Genomic DNA, 21,937 nt, shown 5'->3' on the forward strand with positions numbered 1-21,937 from the left:
ATTAGAGTATAGCATGAAGAAATGGCAAAGCAAATTCTCTTCTGTTTATATAGTGGCAAAACCATTGCTACAAGTGTCCTTGTTCACAGAGGAAAAGTGGATGGAGAGCAGGGTAAGGCATATAATATTGGTTACCCCACGGCTCTCTCCTTCTAACATTAATTCTCACAGCACAGTACAAAGCATTTCAGGCAATACAAAACGCTTATAAAACCCCAAATAGTCAATAATCACAAAGCCTGTGATTTTTAACATATTTTCTAGTTTTAGATATCACTGTAAAACATTTCTTTTTAGATAGGCCTTAAGATACATTTTGTGAATTTATGAATAATTTTTATCATGGTAGTTTTTTGTCATCTTTTAAATATGCTTATTGATTGTTAGATTTCAATATCTAGGGTAAAATCGAAGTTTTGGTTGAAATGCATTTTTTGTTCCCCCACATATGCTTTGATTTATGTTCTGTTTTCCTGTATAACTCTTACTTTTGTTTTGTTTCCTTGTCCTTGGGCAACAGAAAATCTGTGCCAGGCACACAGCCTTGAGGAAACCAAATCATGTTACATTTTATATTATATCTATGAAAGTAATATGTGGCAGGTTGGAAAGCCACCAGAATTAAATGTAAAAGGTTTGCAAAGACCTACAGCAAACAAACTGTTAAAACAAATGTGTTATAGAAAGAAACTGAGCAAACCGTATGCTTACAAGCTTAGGATATAAGGTTTTTGTTTTTTGTAACACTAACATTTCTGGGAAGGCTTGCATAGGCTTTCAGCCTTGTCCACACTTCCTTCTGGAAAGTATTATCAGGGAAAACCTCCGTCACAAGCCCCTGCGAACAGGCTTCTGCAGCAGTCAGCTTCTTGTTGAAAAGCAGCATCTCATTGGCCTGCATGAGAGGAAAACAAGACACTGTTTCCTGGGTAAAGTACTAGCAGCAAACAGAACAAGGCATAACTTCCCATTCTGACTTGTTCTTTCACAGTAGTTTGCTAACTTTGGTGCTCTCTGTTAAATATGTTGACGAGAGATTATAGCTCAGTGGTAGAGTGCTACCGTTACACCCCTCACCCACCCCACACAATCAGACAAATACGCTACTGTGAGCAGCTTGTTAAGCTACACTGTGTAATTTGACTCACCCCCTTGCCCTGCTGCAATCCTCCTGCCCAAACAGTGGTGCTGATTCACCTCTGAAGCGCTGGAGGTTTGCAGGATTGGAACAAAACTTCATACACAGTGGCTGAGTTCAGATGATGTGCTAATCAACTGTTGTTTCCCATTCAGTTCCTATTACCTGCACCCCCAGTTGATTGGTGTGTTGTCCGAACCTAGCCACTCTCTCCTAATCGGGAGGCACCCGACCCACCATCAAACCCCTGTGCATTTACTCCAGAGGAGAAAAAATCCCAAGTACCCCCAAAAGGGGGAGTAGCTGGAAAACTTTGGGGTTTTGCAGGATTGGGACCAAACTCCACACACAGATTCTCTTAGTCAGGAGGACGTCAATCCATCATCAAACTCCTGTGCATTTACTCCAGAGGAGCAAAAATCCCGAGTACCCCCCAAAGGTGGAGATGCCTATAACACTTTGGGGTTGGGATCAAACCTCATACCCTGCCTCCTATGCTAAGGAGGCACTCGATGCAATATGAAAACCCAATGCTAACTGTGCAAGCAGCAAAAATCCAAGGTGCACCAAAAAGCAGGAGTTGCCTATGACACCTTGGGGGTTTGCAGGATCAGAACCAAACCTCATAGCCTGTGTCCTCTACGCTATTGGCTTGGTGAGCATGCATATGTTTTAGGGCAGTGCTGAATTGGGTACCAAATCTATAAGAATCCTCATATGCCAACTATTTCTGGCTACAGCTCTAATATCTTTTGGAATGCTATTTGGTAGGCAGATTGGAGTTTTATATGAAGGCGCAATGATGGCTATTCCATGTTGTCCCAAAGGAAAAAAGTTCTTGTGATGTCACAGTCTGACCCCTTTCTTGGTGTTTAACAAATCTACCTGAGCAAAGTCTAGAATTTTTTTTTCCAAAAACAACCATTAGACAATATATAAACATATATCATATATATATATTACCTTGGCTAAGCCCATCATTTTTGGAAATGTGTACGATGAACATCCTTCTGGACTCTGACCCAGGTTGCTAAAAGGTGTGTGAAATGTAGCCTGTGGGAGAAAGAAAGGCTCTACATTTAGAATGTTAACTTGTCACTTTCAAATGACATGATATATAGTCTTGCTGTCCTTATACAACTTGGATAACAATGGCAATTGCATAAGAGATATGCTTGGTTTGTGGACATTAGAGGGCTTCTAAAAATGCAGTTAAATAATATGTGTGGCCCTAGCTACAAAATCCAGTGTTTCTGCCCTCTGTATGTAACACCAAAGAACAGTGGAGCCAGCCTTTGACTTCTCAGATATCTAGGTCTCAGACTTCTAGCTGTCATCTAGAATGAGAACAAGGATGCCTTTGGACAAGCACTTGACCAGCTAGAGTTCAAAGTTCTTTGTATGAATGACACGGCTCAGATGTAATAAATGACAATATATCTTTTAAACCTGAATCATCCACAACATTGATATTTTTAGATTTGATAACTTACACAGACAAGAACTGTTCTACCGTATATTCCCGAATGTGATGAAATAGAAAGGAATAAGAGATAATATATCAGCATAGCTACACCAATACTAAATGTCTATTTGGATCAATAAAAGAAAACATTGCGCAGTTCATGTAAATCCCTTTTCCATATGAGCCTTAGCTGATGGGAGAAAACCAGTGCAAAGAGAGCGGGGGAAGTGGTGTGCTTTCTGCCTAATTCTAGCTCGCAGTTCAAAGGGAGTAATTTATTTATTTATTTATTTTATTTAAAACATTTGTATCCTGCCCTATATCATAAGACCTCAGGGCAGCATACAAATATAGTATAAAACAATAAATATGCACAGTTAAAAACAAATTAAACCATGAATTAAACTTAAATTAAATTAAACTATGGCAGCATCTCCTGCTCACATTCCTACCCTCATGCAAATTGCCTTCTTGGACCTGCCAGGAAAAGGCAGTGCAAAGTGCGTATAATCTGAGAATGAAGGAAGAGTGACACGCCAGCTCAAGGGCATCTTGCTTACTGCTGAACTCATAGGGGAGGGGAGCAAGTTCCATCCAGCAGCCTTTTTCAGGTAATATGTCTAACAGTCACAGCTAGTACAAACAGGCAGGAAACTGAACCCACAGGATCCAACTATTTTTTTAAATTAATTTTATTGTAATGTTACTGTTGTTTGATATTGGCCCCGTTCAGAAGACACCTTAAACCACAGCTTTAACCATGGTGTTTAAGCCAGAAAGCCGAGCTGTGTTCAGAAGACACCTTAAACCACGGCTTTAACCATGGTGGTTAAGGCAGAAAGCCTAATTCACCATGGTTAAAGCCATGGTTTAAGGTGTCTTCTGTACACTTCTATCTGTACGCCGCTCTGAGATCTTAATGATATAGGGCGGGATATAAATGTTTAAAATAAATAAATAATAAAGCCATGGTTTAAAGTGTCTTCTGAACAGGACCACTGATAGCTGCTTTGAGCTCTATTGGGAAAGAAACTTAGAACTTTATTCTAAGTAACTTCTATTCATATCAGGACCTAATATTGGAGGTTGGAGGCAGTCACGCCGAAGACTTACTCTGTCAGTAGCATACACAATGTCAAACAGCCCAAGGACAGTTACAGAGATCCCAACAGCCGGTCCATTCACCACAGCAATTAATGGCTTAGGAAAATCAATAAAATGTTTGACAAAGTCTCTGGAAATACAAAAGAACAAAATTTGATTGTAATCGTTGTCACTGTAAGCAATTTCCCCATGTTACAATACACATGCCAATGGTGACACACAATGTAACGCAGGACATTACACCTTCCCTGAAGAAACTGCACCAAATGATTCCAAAATATCCAGTCCAAAGGCTAATACTGCCTCTTCCTTTCTGACTTTCCTGGAGGGTTCTCTTTAATGCCTGCTCTTCAGATGAACGACAAAAGCTGTGGAAAATGCCATCTTCAATTAAAAGTACTGAGTGCTCCTCATGCTATTGCCCAATACATCTCTCACATTCTCAACCATTTTGTTTTATTTGTAGCCTAAAGGCGAAGCAGCTTCGTTTCCATTGACTGACTTCTATCATGCTGTGATGCCTCACAGTGAATCACACTAATGATGCTCCTCTTTTCTCTCCCCCACCCACCCCCAATCTTTCTAAAGGGCCTGTAAAGTGGGTTTAATTTCTTCAGGGATTTTTCCTTTGATTAAAGTCATCTCGTAGTATAATGGGTACTTTGCCTTGTAAAATTAATTGTGGAGAGGCAGTCTATAAGAGTAAGTAAATACAAATACATAATGTCAGCCTCTTAAACATGGAAAGTTTTCACAGTATTATGAAGTTGTGACTGCTGTTTTAAGATACAGGGCAGCGCTAACTTTTGTCCTGTTCAATCAATGCAAAGTGAGCAAACTGACCGATTGGGTTGAGGCAACCCACTATTTTAATGGGGCTTTGTATTGCCCTGGGTACTTTAATGAACATTAGGGTGCAATCCTATGGATGTTTAGACATAAAAAAAGGCCTATAACTCCCAACACATCCTAGGGAGAATGCTGGGAGTTGTAGGACTTTTTTCTGTCTATCCATGCATAGAATGGCACCATTAGGGGGTTAAACTGTTTGGCACCCCCCCACACACCTTTTAGGACAGGGGCAGGGAACCATTTTAACCCTGGGGGGCCAAATTTGCCCTGGGCTGTGGTATCAGGGACCAGGTGGGGCATTGTCCAATTTGGATGGAGCCCCATGCTGGCATGCCCCTCCCAATTCTCTCTGTGTGTGTGCATGTGCGTGCGTTCTCTACACATGTGACCCTGTCCAGCACTAAGGCAGGGGAAAGGACTCATTTCCAATTTGCACAAGATGAGAGATCTGCCTTTCCCCTTCTCTCTGCACTTGGGGCCAGGGGAAGAAGAGTAGCGGACAGGATGGGGAGCCCCTGTGGGCTGTACTTGGCCCATGAGCCGGATGCTCCCCATTCCTGTTTCAGGGTGTTTCCAGAAATAGGTACAATCAGTGATAACATGACAAACAGGAGGTTCCTCCAAGATGAGGTACTTCCTGATGTAGGGGCTTCTGCCTGGTTTCACTTTGCAGTCCAAAGGGAGTAACAGGGTAGATTCCAACTCAAATTCCCACCCCACCTCATGCAAATATCCTTCTATATCAACTTTAGATGTCAGCGATTTTGGAGAGATTGTTACACTACAGACTAGATTAGCAGAGATCATAAAGGAAATTCCCTTTGTCCCATCTAAATGTATTGACTGAGGGGAGCAACGCTCTGATTCAGAGGACAGTTCACCTGCAAACTTAATCATGTGGAAGCTCCCTTAGTCCTCTGATAAGGGTGTACTGACTCATAAAGTGTGGTTGTAATGAAATAGACCGTATGCTTTAAAGGGCATCTCAAATAAGAATAAATTATACTGTTAAAATCATGTTCATGTAGGAGATCACCAAACTCCTGATTTGGTACTTCAGGGACCCCTGTGATATTACACTTTTGGTTCTACATCTTAACACTCTAAACACAGGGGGGCAGGTACAAAAATGGCACAAGACACAAATTTGTGTCATGTTAGAACACAGGTCTAAGATACAAATCCAGTAAAGCTCCTTATGCATTTCGGCAAGATATGTCGGTTTTGCATTTGAAAATTCACATCTTTGAGAGTTTCATACCAGATTCTGTAATCCTTTTTAAAAATGTGACAGCATAAATATACTATCGGAACCAACCTTAACAGAAAAAATGGTAATAAAGTACCATTACCATGCAGATATGTGTGTGTAACATATACATCAATGTGAGTATGCACATATATTCACACACATACACTCACATGCACTACCTTAAATGGGGTTTTGCATATCTTTTTATCACACTGATTGTGCCAATTCCACAATGCCCCTAGTGTGGTATATGGAAAAATGATTACCAGTGCAGAAAAAGCCCAGACACTGCAGGGCTTTTGGGATATATGGGTACACTGAATAGTGAACTCAAGAGTCAAGGAACTCCATAAGCAGGCATGCTTTAAATTGAAACCTCTTGGGGATGCACAAATGAAACTTTCTTGGCATTGGGAGGCTCATTAAAACATAATTTAAAAATACCATAATTAGCTGAAGTTTAGATAGATCCCACCGGATCCCCTGTCTAAGTGAAGTCTTTCCGCTTGCAATTAAGTTTTACACATTACAGAAGGATTGTTATTTAGATCAATGGCTAACTTGTTTAAAGATTTTACACAGAGATCATCAGAGGTCAGGAACCATGGGCCAGTATGTTTACAAACAATTTTAGATGTATAGATGTATAAGGTCCTCCTCAATTGTGTTTTTATTAGCAACTTGCAAAGGGAAAATAAACTAATTCCAGGAAACAAGACTAAAATGAAACTCAGCCTTCCACAATGTGGTGCCCACTACCTGTTCAGTATTGTTCAGCGTGTTCAGAAGAGGGCAACCAGGATGATCAGAGGTCTAGAAACAAAGCCCTATGAAGAGAGACTGAAACAACTGGGCATGTTTAGCCTGGAGAAGAGAAGATTGAGGGGAGACATGATAGCACTCTTCAAATACTTAAAAGGTTGTCACACAGAGGAGGGCCAGGATCTCTTCTCGATCCTCCCAGAGTGCAGGACACGGAATAATGGGCTCAAGTTAAAGGAAGCCAGATTCCAGCTGGACATCAGGAAAAACTTCCTGACTGTTAGAGCAGTGCGACGGTGGAATCAGCTACCTAGGGAGGTTGTGGGCTCACCCACACTAGAGGCATTCAAGAGGCAGCTGGACAACCATCTGTCAGGGATGCTTTAGGGTGGATTCCTGCATTGAGCAGGGGGTTGGACTCGATGGCCTTGTAGGCCTCTTCCAACTCTGCTATTCTATGATTCTATGATTCTATGTTTTGGACTACAACTCCCAGCATTACTGGCCATTGGCCATGCTGTTTGGGAAAGATGGGAGTTGCTGTTCAACACATCTGGAGGACACCACATTGGGGAGAGCTGATGCATCTTGCATTTTCTCAGGCCACAGAATTATTATTCTGTTCAAAATACACATACCAACTAGGCTTCTGTGATTAAAGTATTAGAGTCTGATATTGAATATTTACCTAGAGTTGCAATCCTATGCATACTTACCTAGGAGCAGTTCCACTGAACTTAGTGAGACTTACATCTGAGTAAACATGATCAATCTACCCATCTCAGTTTCTACTTATTTTAACAGTGTTTAAGGGTGCAATCCTATGCATATTTAGACAGAAAGAAGTCCTATAACCCAGTATGCTGGGAATTGTAGGACATTTTTCTTTCTAAACATGCACAGGATTGTGTCCAGAAATACTTTGTTTCTCTCCCACCACATATCTTGTATGTCTATAATATATTTCAGCACAATGTAAAGCAAGTCTTACTTGAGCAGTACTGCGCCATTCTTTGCTACCTCCTCTAATCCACCTTCTGGGAGATTGGCAAAGTTGTTCAGGTCATTTCCGCTACAGTAGTAATCTCCATTACCTGTAGATAAGCGCACACCAAGACTTCTGAACAGGAGAAATACATGAATGGGGAATAGCCATATTATGCCTTACAAAAGGGCATTCTATGTCAAAAAAATTTTGCTTATTGGTCATCATCAACAAAAGTTCTAGATTTTTATGTCCGATTGATTTCAAATTTGCCGTGTGTGTGTGTGAATTTGGATGCCTTGGATAATGAGCCCTGTGTGCCCTTCCTTGTTCTTCCTACTCTGGGTCTTTCACTGTTTCACTTTGGGACACAAGCCACCTTGAAACTTGTACTGCATCCTCAGTGTCTTCTGCAGGCACAATGCCTAAGGAAAACGCCCAATCTAGTGAATGGTAATAAGCTGTCTATGTTTATTAAAAACTACTAAAACTATTATTTTCCTTCAAATGAAATGTCAGGAGGTTAGTTAGAAATAAATAAATGTTAGGACAGCAGAACTTGTAATACAGCTGAAAAATAATCTTGAAAATATTGTATTGTGTTTTTTGGAAAGCTTTCAGCTATGAGAAAAGAAGTGTATCTTTCCGTTTGTACACAAGAGTTTTGTCTTAACTACTTATAAATAAACCGGTACACGCATATCTAGATTTAGATTAAGGGCCAAAAATAGCATGTGCACATCTTACTCCTCTCGATTTTCACAAGAAAATAGATATAAACCTACTGTAATTTTGAAAATACACCCTAAAGGAAAATAAGACGTGACAGAGAAGACAATGAAAGCTAGTACCTGTCAGAACTGTGATAACAGAGTCATCCTTTGCTGCATCCTCAAGTGCTGCAATAATTTCATTATACATCTGCACAGAAGGACGAAAAGGTTTTTGTGTGTGTGAGAGAGAGAGAAGTATAATTAGATCCATCAGAAAGTTAAAGAAAAAGTATTTATGGATAGCTAGACCTAAGACTTTACTACACTGACAGACATAATGTAGGCATAATCCAATCCTGGAGAATACAAGGGGCTCCCTCTCTCATTTGCAAGAAGAATTGCTCCAGGCATCCAGAGCATTTCCAACTAATAAAAAAGGAAGCTCCTCAACATGCAGGACCCTGGATTGTGCTCACTTTGTGGCTCAATCCTGCCAACAAACAAACAAACAAACAACAATCCAAATCTCATGTGAAAGGAAGGGTCACACTTGCAAAGGATCAGGACCTTTGTTAGGCAAGCCTTTTATCATGCAAGCTGCTGGGTTTGTGAATGAGAAGCTATCCAGGTGAAGTTAATACCCATTCCCCTGCCCCATCAGTCAAATATTTGTGCATGGGTAGGCAGCATGCGACCTGCCATGGTCATGGTGACCTGCCCTCACCTGGCTCCTGCCACAGCCACCCGCAACCTCAACCCCCCTAACCCCACTGATTCTGCTGGAAAAGAAGGTGGGCAGGGACTCTGCATCTTATGTCCTCACAGCCAGCCCAAGAGGGAGCTACAATTGGCTGGCAAAAGCTAGGGAGAAATGTCAGAGGTAACAACCAGTCCTCCTACTCCTCAATCTGCCTGGAATTCTAAAACATTCAGCAAGATGTTTTCTGAAAAATTCTTTCCCCGTCCCCCCCACTCTTTTCATGCAAACTATTTGTTCATGAGCTGCAAGATCTACCAGCTTTACCTTCACAGTAATAGCATTTTTCATTTTAGGGCGGTTTAACATGATTGTTGTGATGTTGTCTTTAGTAGTAACTTGTATTGTTTCATAGCCAGGCTTGCTGCCAGGAAGGGTGTCAATAACCTCAGATGATTCTGCAGTGACCAAACTTGACACAAGCTCAATGTATTTCTGTCTGGCACTATCCTGTAATAAGAAGTCCATTCCAATTAATACAAAACAGATATATAGGGAATACTTCTATTCTTAATGGCTTTTCAGAATTAGGATACAAATGGTTTTAAACTACCCTGGACATGGGCACCTATTCTAACAATTTCTCACAGAAAAATACAGATTGGATTACAGAACATAAGGGAAATGCCAGGAAAAAGCTCTACAAGCATAGGGCATGATCTAACCTAAATTAATTTTTAAAAAATAGTCAGAGGGAGAGTTAAGCATTTACTCTTAACCACCACAGTATTATAAATTCTGGGTGGTTCTGAAGCTTCTAAATGGATTTATACGCTCTTAGTAATGGCAAGAGAATTCTTTTTTCCTTGCTTTTTATTTTTTAAAATATTTGACTCTGAACCAACTATGCTGAACATGTTTTGTAAGACCTCACAGTTATCCTTGCACATTCATTTAACAGGACCTGATAAAGCAACTGACATTAAAAGCCCCATCATATGTCATCAAATGCTTGATAGTACAGTCTTAACTTGGCACTGAAAAGGTGACAATGTTGACATCAGGCATATCTCAGTGCATTCCACAATCGGGATCTATCACCAAGAAGGCCTTCTCCCTTGGTCCCATTGTCTGAGCCTCCCTCGGAGGAGACACTCAGAGAAGGGCCTCAGATGTTGATTGTAATGTATGAGTAGGTTCTTACTGGGAAAGGTGCTCCGTGAGGTATTGTAGTCCCAAGACAAGTAAGTTTTTTTAGGTCAAAACCAGCACCTTGAATTGTATTCAAAAATGTACAGGAAGCCAGCGCAAGCAGGCCAGAACCGGTGTTGCATGCTAAGACCTTCTGGTCCCTGCTTTCAATTGGGCTGCTCTAGTTTGCACAAGCAGCAGCACCCAGACTATCTAAAGGCAGCCTCACATAGAGTGCGTTGCAGCAATATAATCTGGAGGTTAGCAGAGCATAGACCGCTAAAACTAGGTTTTCTCTGTCCAGATATCTGGGCCACCAGCTGAAGCTGTTAAGACACCACTCCGTGCCACGGAGGCCACCCAAGTCTCAAGCAACAAAATCACTCCAGGAGACCCTCCAAGCTACAAACCTGCTCCTTCAGGGGGAAGTGCAACCCCACCCAGGACAGGCCGAATACCCTCCATTTTTTGCACAGTGCTTATAACTTGCCACAAAGGGCACATGTTATTACCAGTGGCTGCTGCAGCTACACTGGAGTCAAGTCCCATAGTGCACCCAATTTTTATACTACATGGAGATATCAAGGTACTCTTACACTGTTGCCAGAATCCTTAATCATTCTTATGAGTTTCTGATTTTTGTGTTTCTTAATCCTTCTTGGGTTCATATATTTGTGCGCCTAACTGCAAGCCAGGCAGGGTTTTGTCAACTGGGAGTTCCTTCTGTCTCTGCTGCATAACTACAGTACAGACTTAAATTGGTTTAATGGCAATTCTCTTCCTCAGGGAACTCTAGCTCTGTGAGGGGTTGGGGCTAGGGATTTCTAATAGTAAATTCTCAGCACACTCACAAAAACTAGAATTCCCAGGCTTCTTTCTGGGGCGTTACATCAGACAATCAGGTAGTGACACAGGTGTAATGTTGTAGTACATAGCAGCCTTCCCAAAACGGATACACTTCAGATGTGCTGGACTATAACTTCTACAATCCCCAGACAGCATGGCCAATGGTTTAAGCCCAATGAAGGTATTGTGGCTAATGGTCATGGGTGCTGTAACACAATACATCTGGAGGGCACGAGGGTGGGGAAGTTAGCTTAGCTATAGGCATCATGATAGAAGAAACTACAAGCTTGATCACACCTTGGAAGAAACGCTGGCTACCGTCGCTTCTCCGTGGACACTCAGTAACTTCCTGTTTTTAAACAGGAAATAAACAAGGTGCACACGGGCCATTCAGTCCCTCGTTGTGAACACGCTGCTTCTCCCACAGACAGCAGGAGAGAGCAGCAACTTTGGTTTAAAAAATATTCCGGCATTTTTCTGGTTTTTCTTGTGGGGCAAGAAATACTAGAAGGGGAGGAAGGCGAACGAGAGGCACATGACGTCATGTGAGCTACCTCCGAGAAATCTGTGAGTGCCCAGTAACGAGTGAGCAATAAAACACTTGTCGGATAGAGCTTTACATCTCCTAAGCATATCCCTCAACACACACACACACTCACTCCTAGAGGGACGCTTGCTTTCGCTGACGTTTTCTTGGCAGACTTCGTAGCGGGGTGGTTTGCCATTGCCTTCCCCAGTCGCAGTTACCTTTCCCCCAGCTAGCTGGGTACTCATTTTACCGACCTCGGAAGAATGGAAGGCTGAGTCGACCTGAGCTGGCTGCCTGAGAACCAGCTTCCGCTGGGATCGTTCTCAGGCCGTGGGGAGACTTTCAGCTGCAGTAACTGCCGCTTACCACTCATGACTAAAATAAATTCCTACAGGCCGCAAACTCAGTTATCTGTAAGTGAGCCATACTGAACTCAGTAGGACAAACATCTGAGTAGATATGTAGAGGATTGTGCCATGAAGATTAAAATCTGCTGAAACCAAATTAAATATAATACAAAGAAAGGGCATCATTTTTCTTTCATGCAACTTTACAATCCTTAGAACATTTACAACTTAAATTGCACAAAAGATGATACCGCCCATAATATACAGCAGAATTTCTAGTGGTCAGGGGAGGAATTTCAGTGCCTGGCATTGCCCTTTACTGAGTCTAGCAGAATAAATTATACAAAATAAATAATATTTCTTTCCCTTTCACTCACACACACATACGTATCTCTCAGTGTGTGTGTGTGTGTGTGTGTGTGTGTGTGTGTATGTGTATATATATATATATATATATATACACACATACACACATATATAATAATAATAAAAGTGGGGATGTGTCTGTCTATCCATCCATCAACACCATAGCATCAAGACCATAGCTGAACACTTCATACATGGCATGAATATTAAGGGGACCCTTGGGGTGTGCACTTCTGTGTTATTTTGAGTAGGTTAGCTTGACAACTTCACTGCATTAAACCAAGGGTATTCCAACCCATGTGCATATGCATATACATGAATTCAGCTCTTATTTATTTATTTTATTTATTTAGAGTAATTTTATCCAGCAGCTCAGCCAAAAAGGCTCTCAGAGCGGCTTACAATTGATCAGTAAAGAAGACAGTCCCTGCCCTCAGGCTTACATTCTAAAAAAGACATGAAACACAAGGAAAAGGGGATGGGGAAGGAAGAGGGAGAAAAGAAAAAGAAATTAAGGAGACTGTTCAGGCTGGTGCGAAGGCCCTGCTCCCCCCTCTCATCTCCCAATGGAGGGGCAAACCAACAGCTCCTTCTTCTTCCCCACAGGGTCATGATGACCATTAGCCCTGTTTGAGGGAAGGGGTTTCCCAACTGAAGCAGGCTCTGATGGTCTCTGCTTGCTGCTGTCTCCCTCGCTGCTTCTTCTCCACAGGGTCAAGATGACAGTTAGCCCTGTGGGGTGGGGGTGGGGTGCAACTGAAGCAGGCCCTGAAGGTCTCTGCCTGTTCCTGTCTCCCTTGCTTCTTGGGGCGCAATTTAAACATTTTTTTAGTGCGAAGTACAAACATTAATTTTGTGTGAAGTACACAGAGCCTTAACTAGATTTAACTAACATGCAAGCCTTTGAACAAATTTTATTTATTTATTTATTGGATTTATATCCTGCCTTTTTTCCTCCAAGGAACCCAAGACGGCAAACATAATCCTCCTCCTCCGCTCCATTTTATCCCCACAACAACAACTCTGTGAGGTAGGTTGGGCTGAGAGTCTGTGACTGGCCCAAAGTCACCCAGTGAGCTTCCATGGCTGAGTGGGGACTAGAACCTGGATCTCCCAACTCCCAGTCCGACACATTAGCCACTACACCACACTGAATACAATCCCAAGTAAATGTGCATGTAAAAGCATACTCACCTGTGGCAAAGTATCAAGTGATTTCCATGCATCCCATTTGGCCTTGTTGATAAAGTCTAGCATCCCAGGTTTTGGAGTATTGCAGGGGCCCTGAGTAGCCTGAACAATAAGAAAAATATAACCTTTCAAAGTTGCTTATACTGCTTATCCGATAAAAATATTGAATGAGCCACAGGGATTCATTATACAGGCAAGTAATTTACTCAACATTATTTTTAAAAATAGTATATATTTAGATGTCCATATTAAATAATATATATGAAATTATGAAAGGCACGCAGCAAATGCTTTCGGCCATAATTCTACTTGTTGCAGCTATCCCATAATCATGTCCTCCCATCTCCTGCTGGCCAGTAGTACACTTCTATGTGTGCAGCATATTAACTGGGCTGTCACTTCAAGGGAAGTACATCCCACTTTGCTTTATACTCTAAGCATGCAATAAGAAGATAAGATCCATGCAAAAATGGATAGGATCAGACCAAAGGCCTGTCTAGTCAAGCATTCTGTTCCCACAGTGGCGAACCAGATACCTATGGGAAGCCAAGCAGAATGTGAGTGAAAAAGCACTCACCTGCTTGTGTTTCCCAGCAATTGTCACACAGATCCATACAGCCTTCGATACCGGAGGTAATATACAACCATCCTGACGAATAGCCATTGATAGCCTTATCCTTCACAAATTCATCTAATCTGATTTTAAAGCCATCCAAGTAGGTGGCCATCACTACATTCTGTGGTAGAGAATGCCAAACTAAAACTTTTTCCCATCTATTTTCCCACTCTGTGCATAACTGTATACACTTTTATCATCGCTCCCTTTACTCACTTTTTTTTTCTATTCCAAGTTGCCCCATTTTTGCAGGATACCCCTCGATACAAGTTTTAATCAATGGATGGATGTTGGGCTAGCAGGCACGATTCCATTCTCTCCTTGTCCCCCTTACCCATTTCTACCCTGCTCATTTCTACTCTGTTTGGCCATCTGTGTAGTGTTTCAATGGCTGGCTTGCTCTTTAAAAACACCTGAAATATGTGATTCTTACAGCCATTAGGAACGCCACAACGACAGAGCTAGGTATGACCATTTACTGGGATGTCATTCCAGAATGCAACATAAGCTTCCCCCTAGTTGTTCATTCATTTACATAAGAAATATAGAGCAGGGCTAGATCAGATGATGTTAACCAGAGTGGGGGTTCATAGTAGGAATACCTGGGGAGCAGAGCCCGAACATCCATGGGGCTCTTCCTGTGTGAGAACCTGGTTCTGACATGAGAACCTGGTTCTCATGTCATAACAACCAAAGGCTTTTTTTAAAAAAAGTAGGTTGTTACGAACTACCGTTTCCCCGAAAGTAAGACATCCCCCTAAAATAAGACCTACTTCCAGTTTTGCCTCTCGCTGTAATATAAGGCATCCCCCCGAAAATAAGACCTTTTTTTTGTTCAACAATAAATGTGTACTGTATTCTTCTTCATGGAAAAATAAGACATCCCCTGAAAATAAGACCTAGCGCATCTTTGGGAGCAAAAATTAATATAAGACACTGTCTTATTTTCGGGGAAACACGGTAAGTAGGAGTGAATGGGTGTGCTGTTTCCCACCACCCAAATGCTCCTGCTGCAAATGCGAGGTGGGGAGGCAGAATAACAAAGGATGTCCTGTAATGTCTCATGGTTACAACTCTGGGTTGTCTCTCCCATGACAACCCAGAAATCCTGATTCACACATCATGATTAACAATCCAGGGATGGGGCGTCGCTGGGTAGTTTTGCCCCTCCAGCATGCTCACTTGTTCCTGCTTTCTTCACAACAACCCAGGCTTGTAAAATTCAGAATTGTTGTTACAAGTGAACCGGTCCAGTGAATGAGTTCTCTTGTTACATACTTTGGAGAGCCAAGAAGAGCAAACAGGGATTAGGAAAAACTGGGAAAGCTACCAGAAAGGCTTATATAAGCTTGCTAAACCAGCTGTTTAAAAAAACCCACAAAGCCACACTTTGTGCAATAGGCTGTATAATTTAAGCAAACCCATCAGTCACATTATAAAACTGCATATTGCTCAGTAAAACAATTTCAACTATCATTTTTCAAAATGCAACTATATTCACAAATGCAAATGGTCAGAATTACCTGTTTAAACAATGCATATAGCTTCAGCTTCACTTCATTACCAGGGTCCTCCTTCAAAAGCTTCAGTTTATCTTTGGCCTTTTCAAAGTCTTCCTGGCTGAACTGCATGGTAGGTTTAGTTGTGTGCATCTGTAATGCAGGAAAACGAAGACCATGCACGGTACCGCTGGAAATAAAAAAGAAACCAAATCAAACAAGTTATCCTATTAAGGAGTTCAATAGACAAAATGTAAACTTGGGTTACTCATTCTGTGTTCAAAAGGTCACAAATCACCATCAGTCCAAAGATCAGTTAATTAATAAGTACAAAGACGTTGTGTAAAAAACATGGCAAAAGTTTAGTGCAGTGCTGCTTGTGGCATGAATAAACAATGGACAACATTATTTAACTATGGACAAGATTATTTACCCTAATAGTCTACCTAACCATTAAGATAATTACCCAAATTTATATACTGCTTTCGATAGAGTAAATATAAAAGTGGTGAACTTGTAATACCATTGCAAGCAAAATACAACAATAAAACTATACAATAATAAACGTTAATCAGCAATAAAGCTACACACTCTGCAGTGCACTAAAGATCATAACTGGCTGGGCAACACCTCAAGGAAAGCCTGTGTGGAAAGATGGGTCTTAAGAATATGACTAAATGTCAAAACAGTTGGGATTTTGTTGGAATGCAACCAAAAGAGAGCAAAGGGCACATGCAAGGATTGACAACTGACTATAACCAGTGGTTTGTTCAGAAGACACCTTAAACCATGGCTTTAACCACAGTGGTTAAACCAGAAAGCCAGGCCATGTTCAGAAGACACCTTAAACCACGGCTTTAACCATGGTTAATAAAGCAAAAAGCCTTATACAGGGATTCTGGATGTTAGCACATAAAGAATTGATGGTTATTACTAGAGAAAAGTTTGTATATGATCCAGAATTATTTTTGTTATCAATATACAAAGGATTGAATGTAAGTTTGAAATGCAAAGATTTATTATTATTTTTACTAACTGCTGCTCGCCAGACAATTACACAGCAGTGGAAAAAGTTGGACAATTTGAACTTATCAGCATGGTACCGAAATATATAGTCAGTGGCAGTATCAGAAAACAATAACTCATGACTTGCTTTTAATCCAAGGAAAAACAGAACCACTATCTTTTTATGCTATATGGTGGAGGTTTATTCAACATATGTCACAAACGGACCTACAACAATATATGCCCATTTCAGCTTTGAGCATTTGGACATAATAACAAATGAAGATTATACAGCATACTTATTAATTAGTTTAATTGTTTATTAGGGTTTTTTCCTCCTTTTTTCCTTTTCTCTTTTTCTTCTTCTTTGTATTATTCCCCCCCTAAAATTGTATTAATTAATTTTATATAACAGCTGTTTAGACATCAATTGGGGGATTGATCACTTTTTGGTCACAATTAAAATAAATAAATAAATAAAACTAACCACAATCCATGTTTATGAATACTTATTATCGGTAAATGAATATGATACACAAGGTCTTAATAAGGAATGCAATTGGGAACTGGACTGTCCCATTTTGCTTTATTAATGGATCATGGCTTTAGTGTCTGTATCTGAAGCGTCTATGGATCTCAGGCTACATCATATTCAGTTAAAAAAATATCCATGTCTACTGAATGCCACAATGTCTCTTTAATAAGGGTTTATCTAAGTCAGCTAATTGCTGCACGTGTAACACAACTAATGCTTCTTTTAATCATATGTTTTGGTAATACCCAATAGTTGCCTCTTTTTGGAGAAGGTAATTATACAGATAAACTTTGTATTGGAACACTCTTTAATATTTACTGATGTACATGTCCTCTTAAATTATCTACCTGCTTCCTGGAAGTTAATGCACTGCCAGTGCAATGGCATTCTCTGAGCCCTTTTGACAGCTAAAAGACTAATATTATGACATTAGAAGGATAAACACTCACTTCCTATAATGCAATTCATTATGGACCTAACAATGCTTTTAACATTTGGATGGGTGATATGTAGGCGCCATTCATGAATGGATACAAATATGAATATTTGGTCTGCCTTTGTTGAAGTCTACATAAAGAAAAATCTAGAAAGTCACGCTTCATATGCATCAATTGAAAACTATATATTCAAATCATGTAGTTACATTTTTTCTTTTCTTTTCATGGTTTTGTTCTGTTTTGTTGAAATTTACATTAAAAAAATAATTTAAAAACTTTAATCAGCCTTCCTCAACCTAATTCTGTTGCAATGTTTCGGATTAATACCTCCTCACCCAATCATCCCTGGCTGGGGTTGATAGAAGTTGTGAAACTTCGTTAAATTTTCCCTTTGCGCATAGTTAGGAACTTGGTTCCTGCTAGCACGATGTCATTTGCGCTAGTGGAATGACATCATTGGATATAACTCCTATTAACGATTTACCACAAAGAGCACAATCTTGTTTGCCAAGCACAGAGACTAGGCACAGAACAGCTCCATTTCAAGCCAGCATAGCCTTCTTCACTCTGATGCCACTTCTGAATCCAGCCATCACAGCCCATGCAATTGGTTCCACGCTAAGCCATCCTGATTACGCTGAATCATTAAGAAAAATCATTCTTCGCAGGCCCTCAGTCGTAAGATAATGGACACGTGCGTTTCTACTATTTCAGAAACTTAATTTGCGAGGGGGCAGGGGAGGGAGGAAAAACAATGAGACGCACACATAAATGTAATACATTATTTTTATTAGTACTAACTAATGAATTTTTCTTCTTTTTCTTAAACCACATTCTAACATCTTGTTCTTATCAATATTCAGATCACTGCCCTTTTCACTACATCACATTCTCCAAACATACTCCCTGCATTCTTTATCATTCTGGCTCTCGGGCTACTTCATTATAATTCTGAGCAGTTAGCCTTATTTACCTCATTAGGCACTGCAGTAAAGGCTTTAAAATAATTTGGTTTATCTCCATACAACACCACAAGCTTCTATTCTACAGTTAATCCCTAATTAATAAATAAAGACATCCTTGGTTTTTAGAAGTCACTTCCATCAAGGACTTAACAGCACGATGATGACCTCTCCCAAAAGAGAACATTTAAAAACCTACTATCTCCACTCCCCATGGTATACTCTCTTATCAAGAGACTATTGACCTTCCAAGATGCCAGTCAGAATCAAAGCAATTTTCTAAAAGGCCACTAAAAGCCTCAATCCAATACAAAGAGTCTTCACAAATCTGCACAACAGGAGTGAGTGCTTAGCTGGGGAACTGCTGGCAAATTATGTGAGAGAATAATTATCTGAATGATAGAGATTCCCTGCTTGCAGAATTGATCTTTGACGTGAACTAAGATCCTAAACCGCCAGTGTGTCAATTTCGACAAGAAAAAGAAATGCTCACCAGCGCTACAGAGGCTACTAACAGTGCAATCTTAAACATGTTTACTCAAGGTTCAATAAGGTTTGCAGCCTACGTGTGGTTACATCCTGCTATTCCGGCAGAAATTCTGGCCTTTCCCTTAAGCAATTCTGGGACACCAATTGTAGGGCAATGTTGTGCAGGTGACAGCACTTTCAGAAAGCACTGCACGTAACAGAGTGAAGTGTGACAAGTAACAAACATTCTATGCTCCCCGCACTGACTGAATCATGTGCCTGGCTTGAGCGTGCTGTATGTGAGCACATGCACATGGCGGCATGCGTTTATCTACATTTTAGCCTATGCAGACAAGGCATGCTTCCACAAGAGGCGTTTACTCTAGAATGGCTACACTTCGTTCGCTCACTTATTACGTCTACATAATGTTGTGCTCCTATATTTTCCTTATGGGTCTTCTGTCTCTTGTCAGACTGTAGAAAATCCAACCTTTAAGAAAAAGAATGGAACAGTAGCACAATCGCCACAGGTATAGATTGCTTTAGTGCTACTCTTCTATCCTTTGAAAGAGGAATGTTTTTGATATGTGCAGTGATATATTGTGCAGCTGAAACATGCAAATACTTCAACACACGTTCAGTATTACCTTTATTGTTGACCCTATTTTATAAGCATGTTTTAATCAATCTTTTAATTTGCAGTAGAACTTTTTGCCATTGTTAATTATTGAAATATTCCCAGAATAGTACCAAAGTAAAAAGATTTTAGTTCAAATTACTGTGCAATTCTATATGTCTATTCAGAAATACATCCCCTTGAGCTTAATTTTAAAAAATGTATGTTAAAAATATTTTAGAAATGGCACAGAGTTGTGTCTTTCCCACCCACACAGGTATGACATGCCCACTATGTGACTAGTTTAGAACACAGTAGAATAAACACAGAAAACACATTATATATCCCCCACCCTGCCAAGTGTGGAGTTTACAATAGAACAGCAACGATTGGATAATGCTAGGAGCTACCATTCTAAAAGCATCAAAAATGTTGAAGGTCAATCGTGGTTGTCAGACATCCAACCAGGAAAGCTATACCAGAGAGTCCAGAGCACCATCTTGGCATTATTTCACATGCAGTGAACCAAACAGAATGCAACTGGCTAGATTCACTTTACTCATTCTCTCTCTCCAGTGGGGAGAAATCTGTCCAGTAGAAAGGCTGAGTGAGATGTCATCTGCTCCTTAACTATCTGAATTTCTACAGCAGGGGTGCAGAACCTGTGGCCCATCAGATTATTGGACTACAAGTCCAACTGGTTGTGCTGGCTAGGGCTGATCAGAGCTAGAGTCCAACATTTGGAGGGCCACAGGTCCCACACTACTAGCACACAGGGAAATATAGTCCAAAGAACCTTCCCAAAGCATGATGGGTTCAGCGGTGCCATCAAGGAAGGACTTTAGGATAGAGGTCTAGGGCCCCACTCAGCAGAAAGAGCAGGAGGGCCCTCAAATGCAACACATACTTTTGTATTACCACATTTTGGTAATACATATCATCATCTAAAGAACCCATCAGAACAGCATTAAGACCATAGTCCAAAATGATCTAACTGTACCACTGGATGAGATTGGGGAGATGTGATCAGCTCTTTCAACGGAGTTGTAAACTGAACTATCTCCCATCCCAAAGGATCATTAGGACAGCTGCTCAAAGTGGGGGAAATACAAACCATGCATATACCCTTCTTCCTCTTGCTGGAAAGAAATCCTTACAAGGGAAAAGTGGAAGGGAAACCATAGAGCAACTTTCCTCAACTTGGTGCTCTCCAGATGTTTTGGATGACAACTCTCAGCATTCCCGACCATTTGCCACGATGGCTGGGGCTTATGAGAACTGGCATCCAGAACATATGAACAGCACCAGGCAGGGGAAGAATGCCGTGGAGAATGGGCTTGGAAAACAGGAAATATTAATCTCTGCACCAGTTTTTAATCATGCATAACCAATGCAATTGCTTTAAACTATAGTAACAACGTTCCACCTCTACCGCAACTGCTGATCATGGAGCTGTCTATCTGCCTTATTTGCCCAATGTTAGCTGCACAGTGGTACTACATTGTTATACAATGCAACTGCCAACTCACAGCCACCATGGGGCTTTTCCCCAAAGCTGCGAATTTAAAAAGTCGGGGACTTATCCTGACTTTTTGCTTTGAAGTGAGGTCACCACGGACCTTCCACCATGTGACCTTGTTTCAGCATCAAGCTGGGGGCATTCCAGAGTGGATGGTGATCGCTGATAGGTCACCCGAACAGTGGGAAGGCTGGGGAGAGGGCAGGCCCCATGAGCTGAATGGCCACCAGAAAGCCCACGCTCCCTTTTGACATGGGGATTTCCCGACCCAACCCAGCAGCAGAGATACCAAAAGGTTTCAAGAAGAAGGAGTGGCAAAGTGGCGCCGTGAAGACACCTCCCAGGTATGCAACCACATGCACAATAAAAACCTAAGAATAAATTAAAAAGAAAATACGTTTGTGTTAGGTATTTGTTACTACCTAATAGGTATATTAGGTAGTTACAAGAAATTTCTCCGAATTATCCATCTTTTTCAACTTTTATTTTGAAAAGGAACCACTCTGCTCTCTTCTTTTTTCTTTTTTAACAGAATGAGTGTAAATTCATAGCTAGAGCTCATGGTGCATAATCTTATTACAGATAATCCTATCAAATGAACAGCATGCCTGCAAGACAATCTTGTCAATATATTCTGAAGCAGAAAAGCAGTGTCTCTTTCATCCTTTTAATGATCTTACCCCAGGCCTGGGTTTTACGGTGTCAAGCTTTTGTCAGGAAAGGCTTTTATATTAAAAGATAATACTTTTAATAATCAATTAGTTGGTCTAGAGTCATCTTGTTCAGGATATTTTTCTTTCTCTATGCAATTAGGAAGCATAGAAATAACTAGTTCTGGCATA

The 21,937-nt window shown here is 40.8% G+C and overlaps 1 protein-coding gene across 3 annotated transcripts in view; it reads right to left on the reverse strand.

The window, feature by feature from the left end:
- LOC134401415 (enoyl-CoA delta isomerase 2-like) overlaps nt 1-21,937 on the reverse strand; it is a 39,451-nt gene that overhangs the window by 1,680 nt on the left and 15,834 nt on the right. For all 3 annotated transcript variants that reach the window (XM_063130328.1, XM_063130327.1, XM_063130330.1), the window contains exons 2-9: nt 15,578-15,743; nt 13,442-13,540; nt 9,296-9,478; nt 8,410-8,479; nt 7,565-7,667; nt 3,717-3,837; nt 2,102-2,191; nt 752-895 (exon numbers count right to left, since the gene is read on the reverse strand). In XM_063130328.1, coding sequence (XP_062986398.1) covers nt 752-895; nt 2,102-2,191; nt 3,717-3,837; nt 7,565-7,667; nt 8,410-8,479; nt 9,296-9,478; nt 13,442-13,540; nt 15,578-15,706 — 939 coding nt within the window. In that variant the 5' untranslated portion in view covers nt 15,707-15,743. The remainder of the gene's footprint in view (nt 1-751; nt 896-2,101; nt 2,192-3,716; nt 3,838-7,564; nt 7,668-8,409; nt 8,480-9,295; nt 9,479-13,441; nt 13,541-15,577; nt 15,744-21,937) is intronic.

Source organism: Elgaria multicarinata, chromosome 7 (genome assembly GCF_023053635.1).
Source record: "Elgaria multicarinata webbii isolate HBS135686 ecotype San Diego chromosome 7, rElgMul1.1.pri, whole genome shotgun sequence".
NCBI lineage: Eukaryota > Metazoa > Chordata > Lepidosauria > Squamata > Anguidae > Elgaria > Elgaria multicarinata.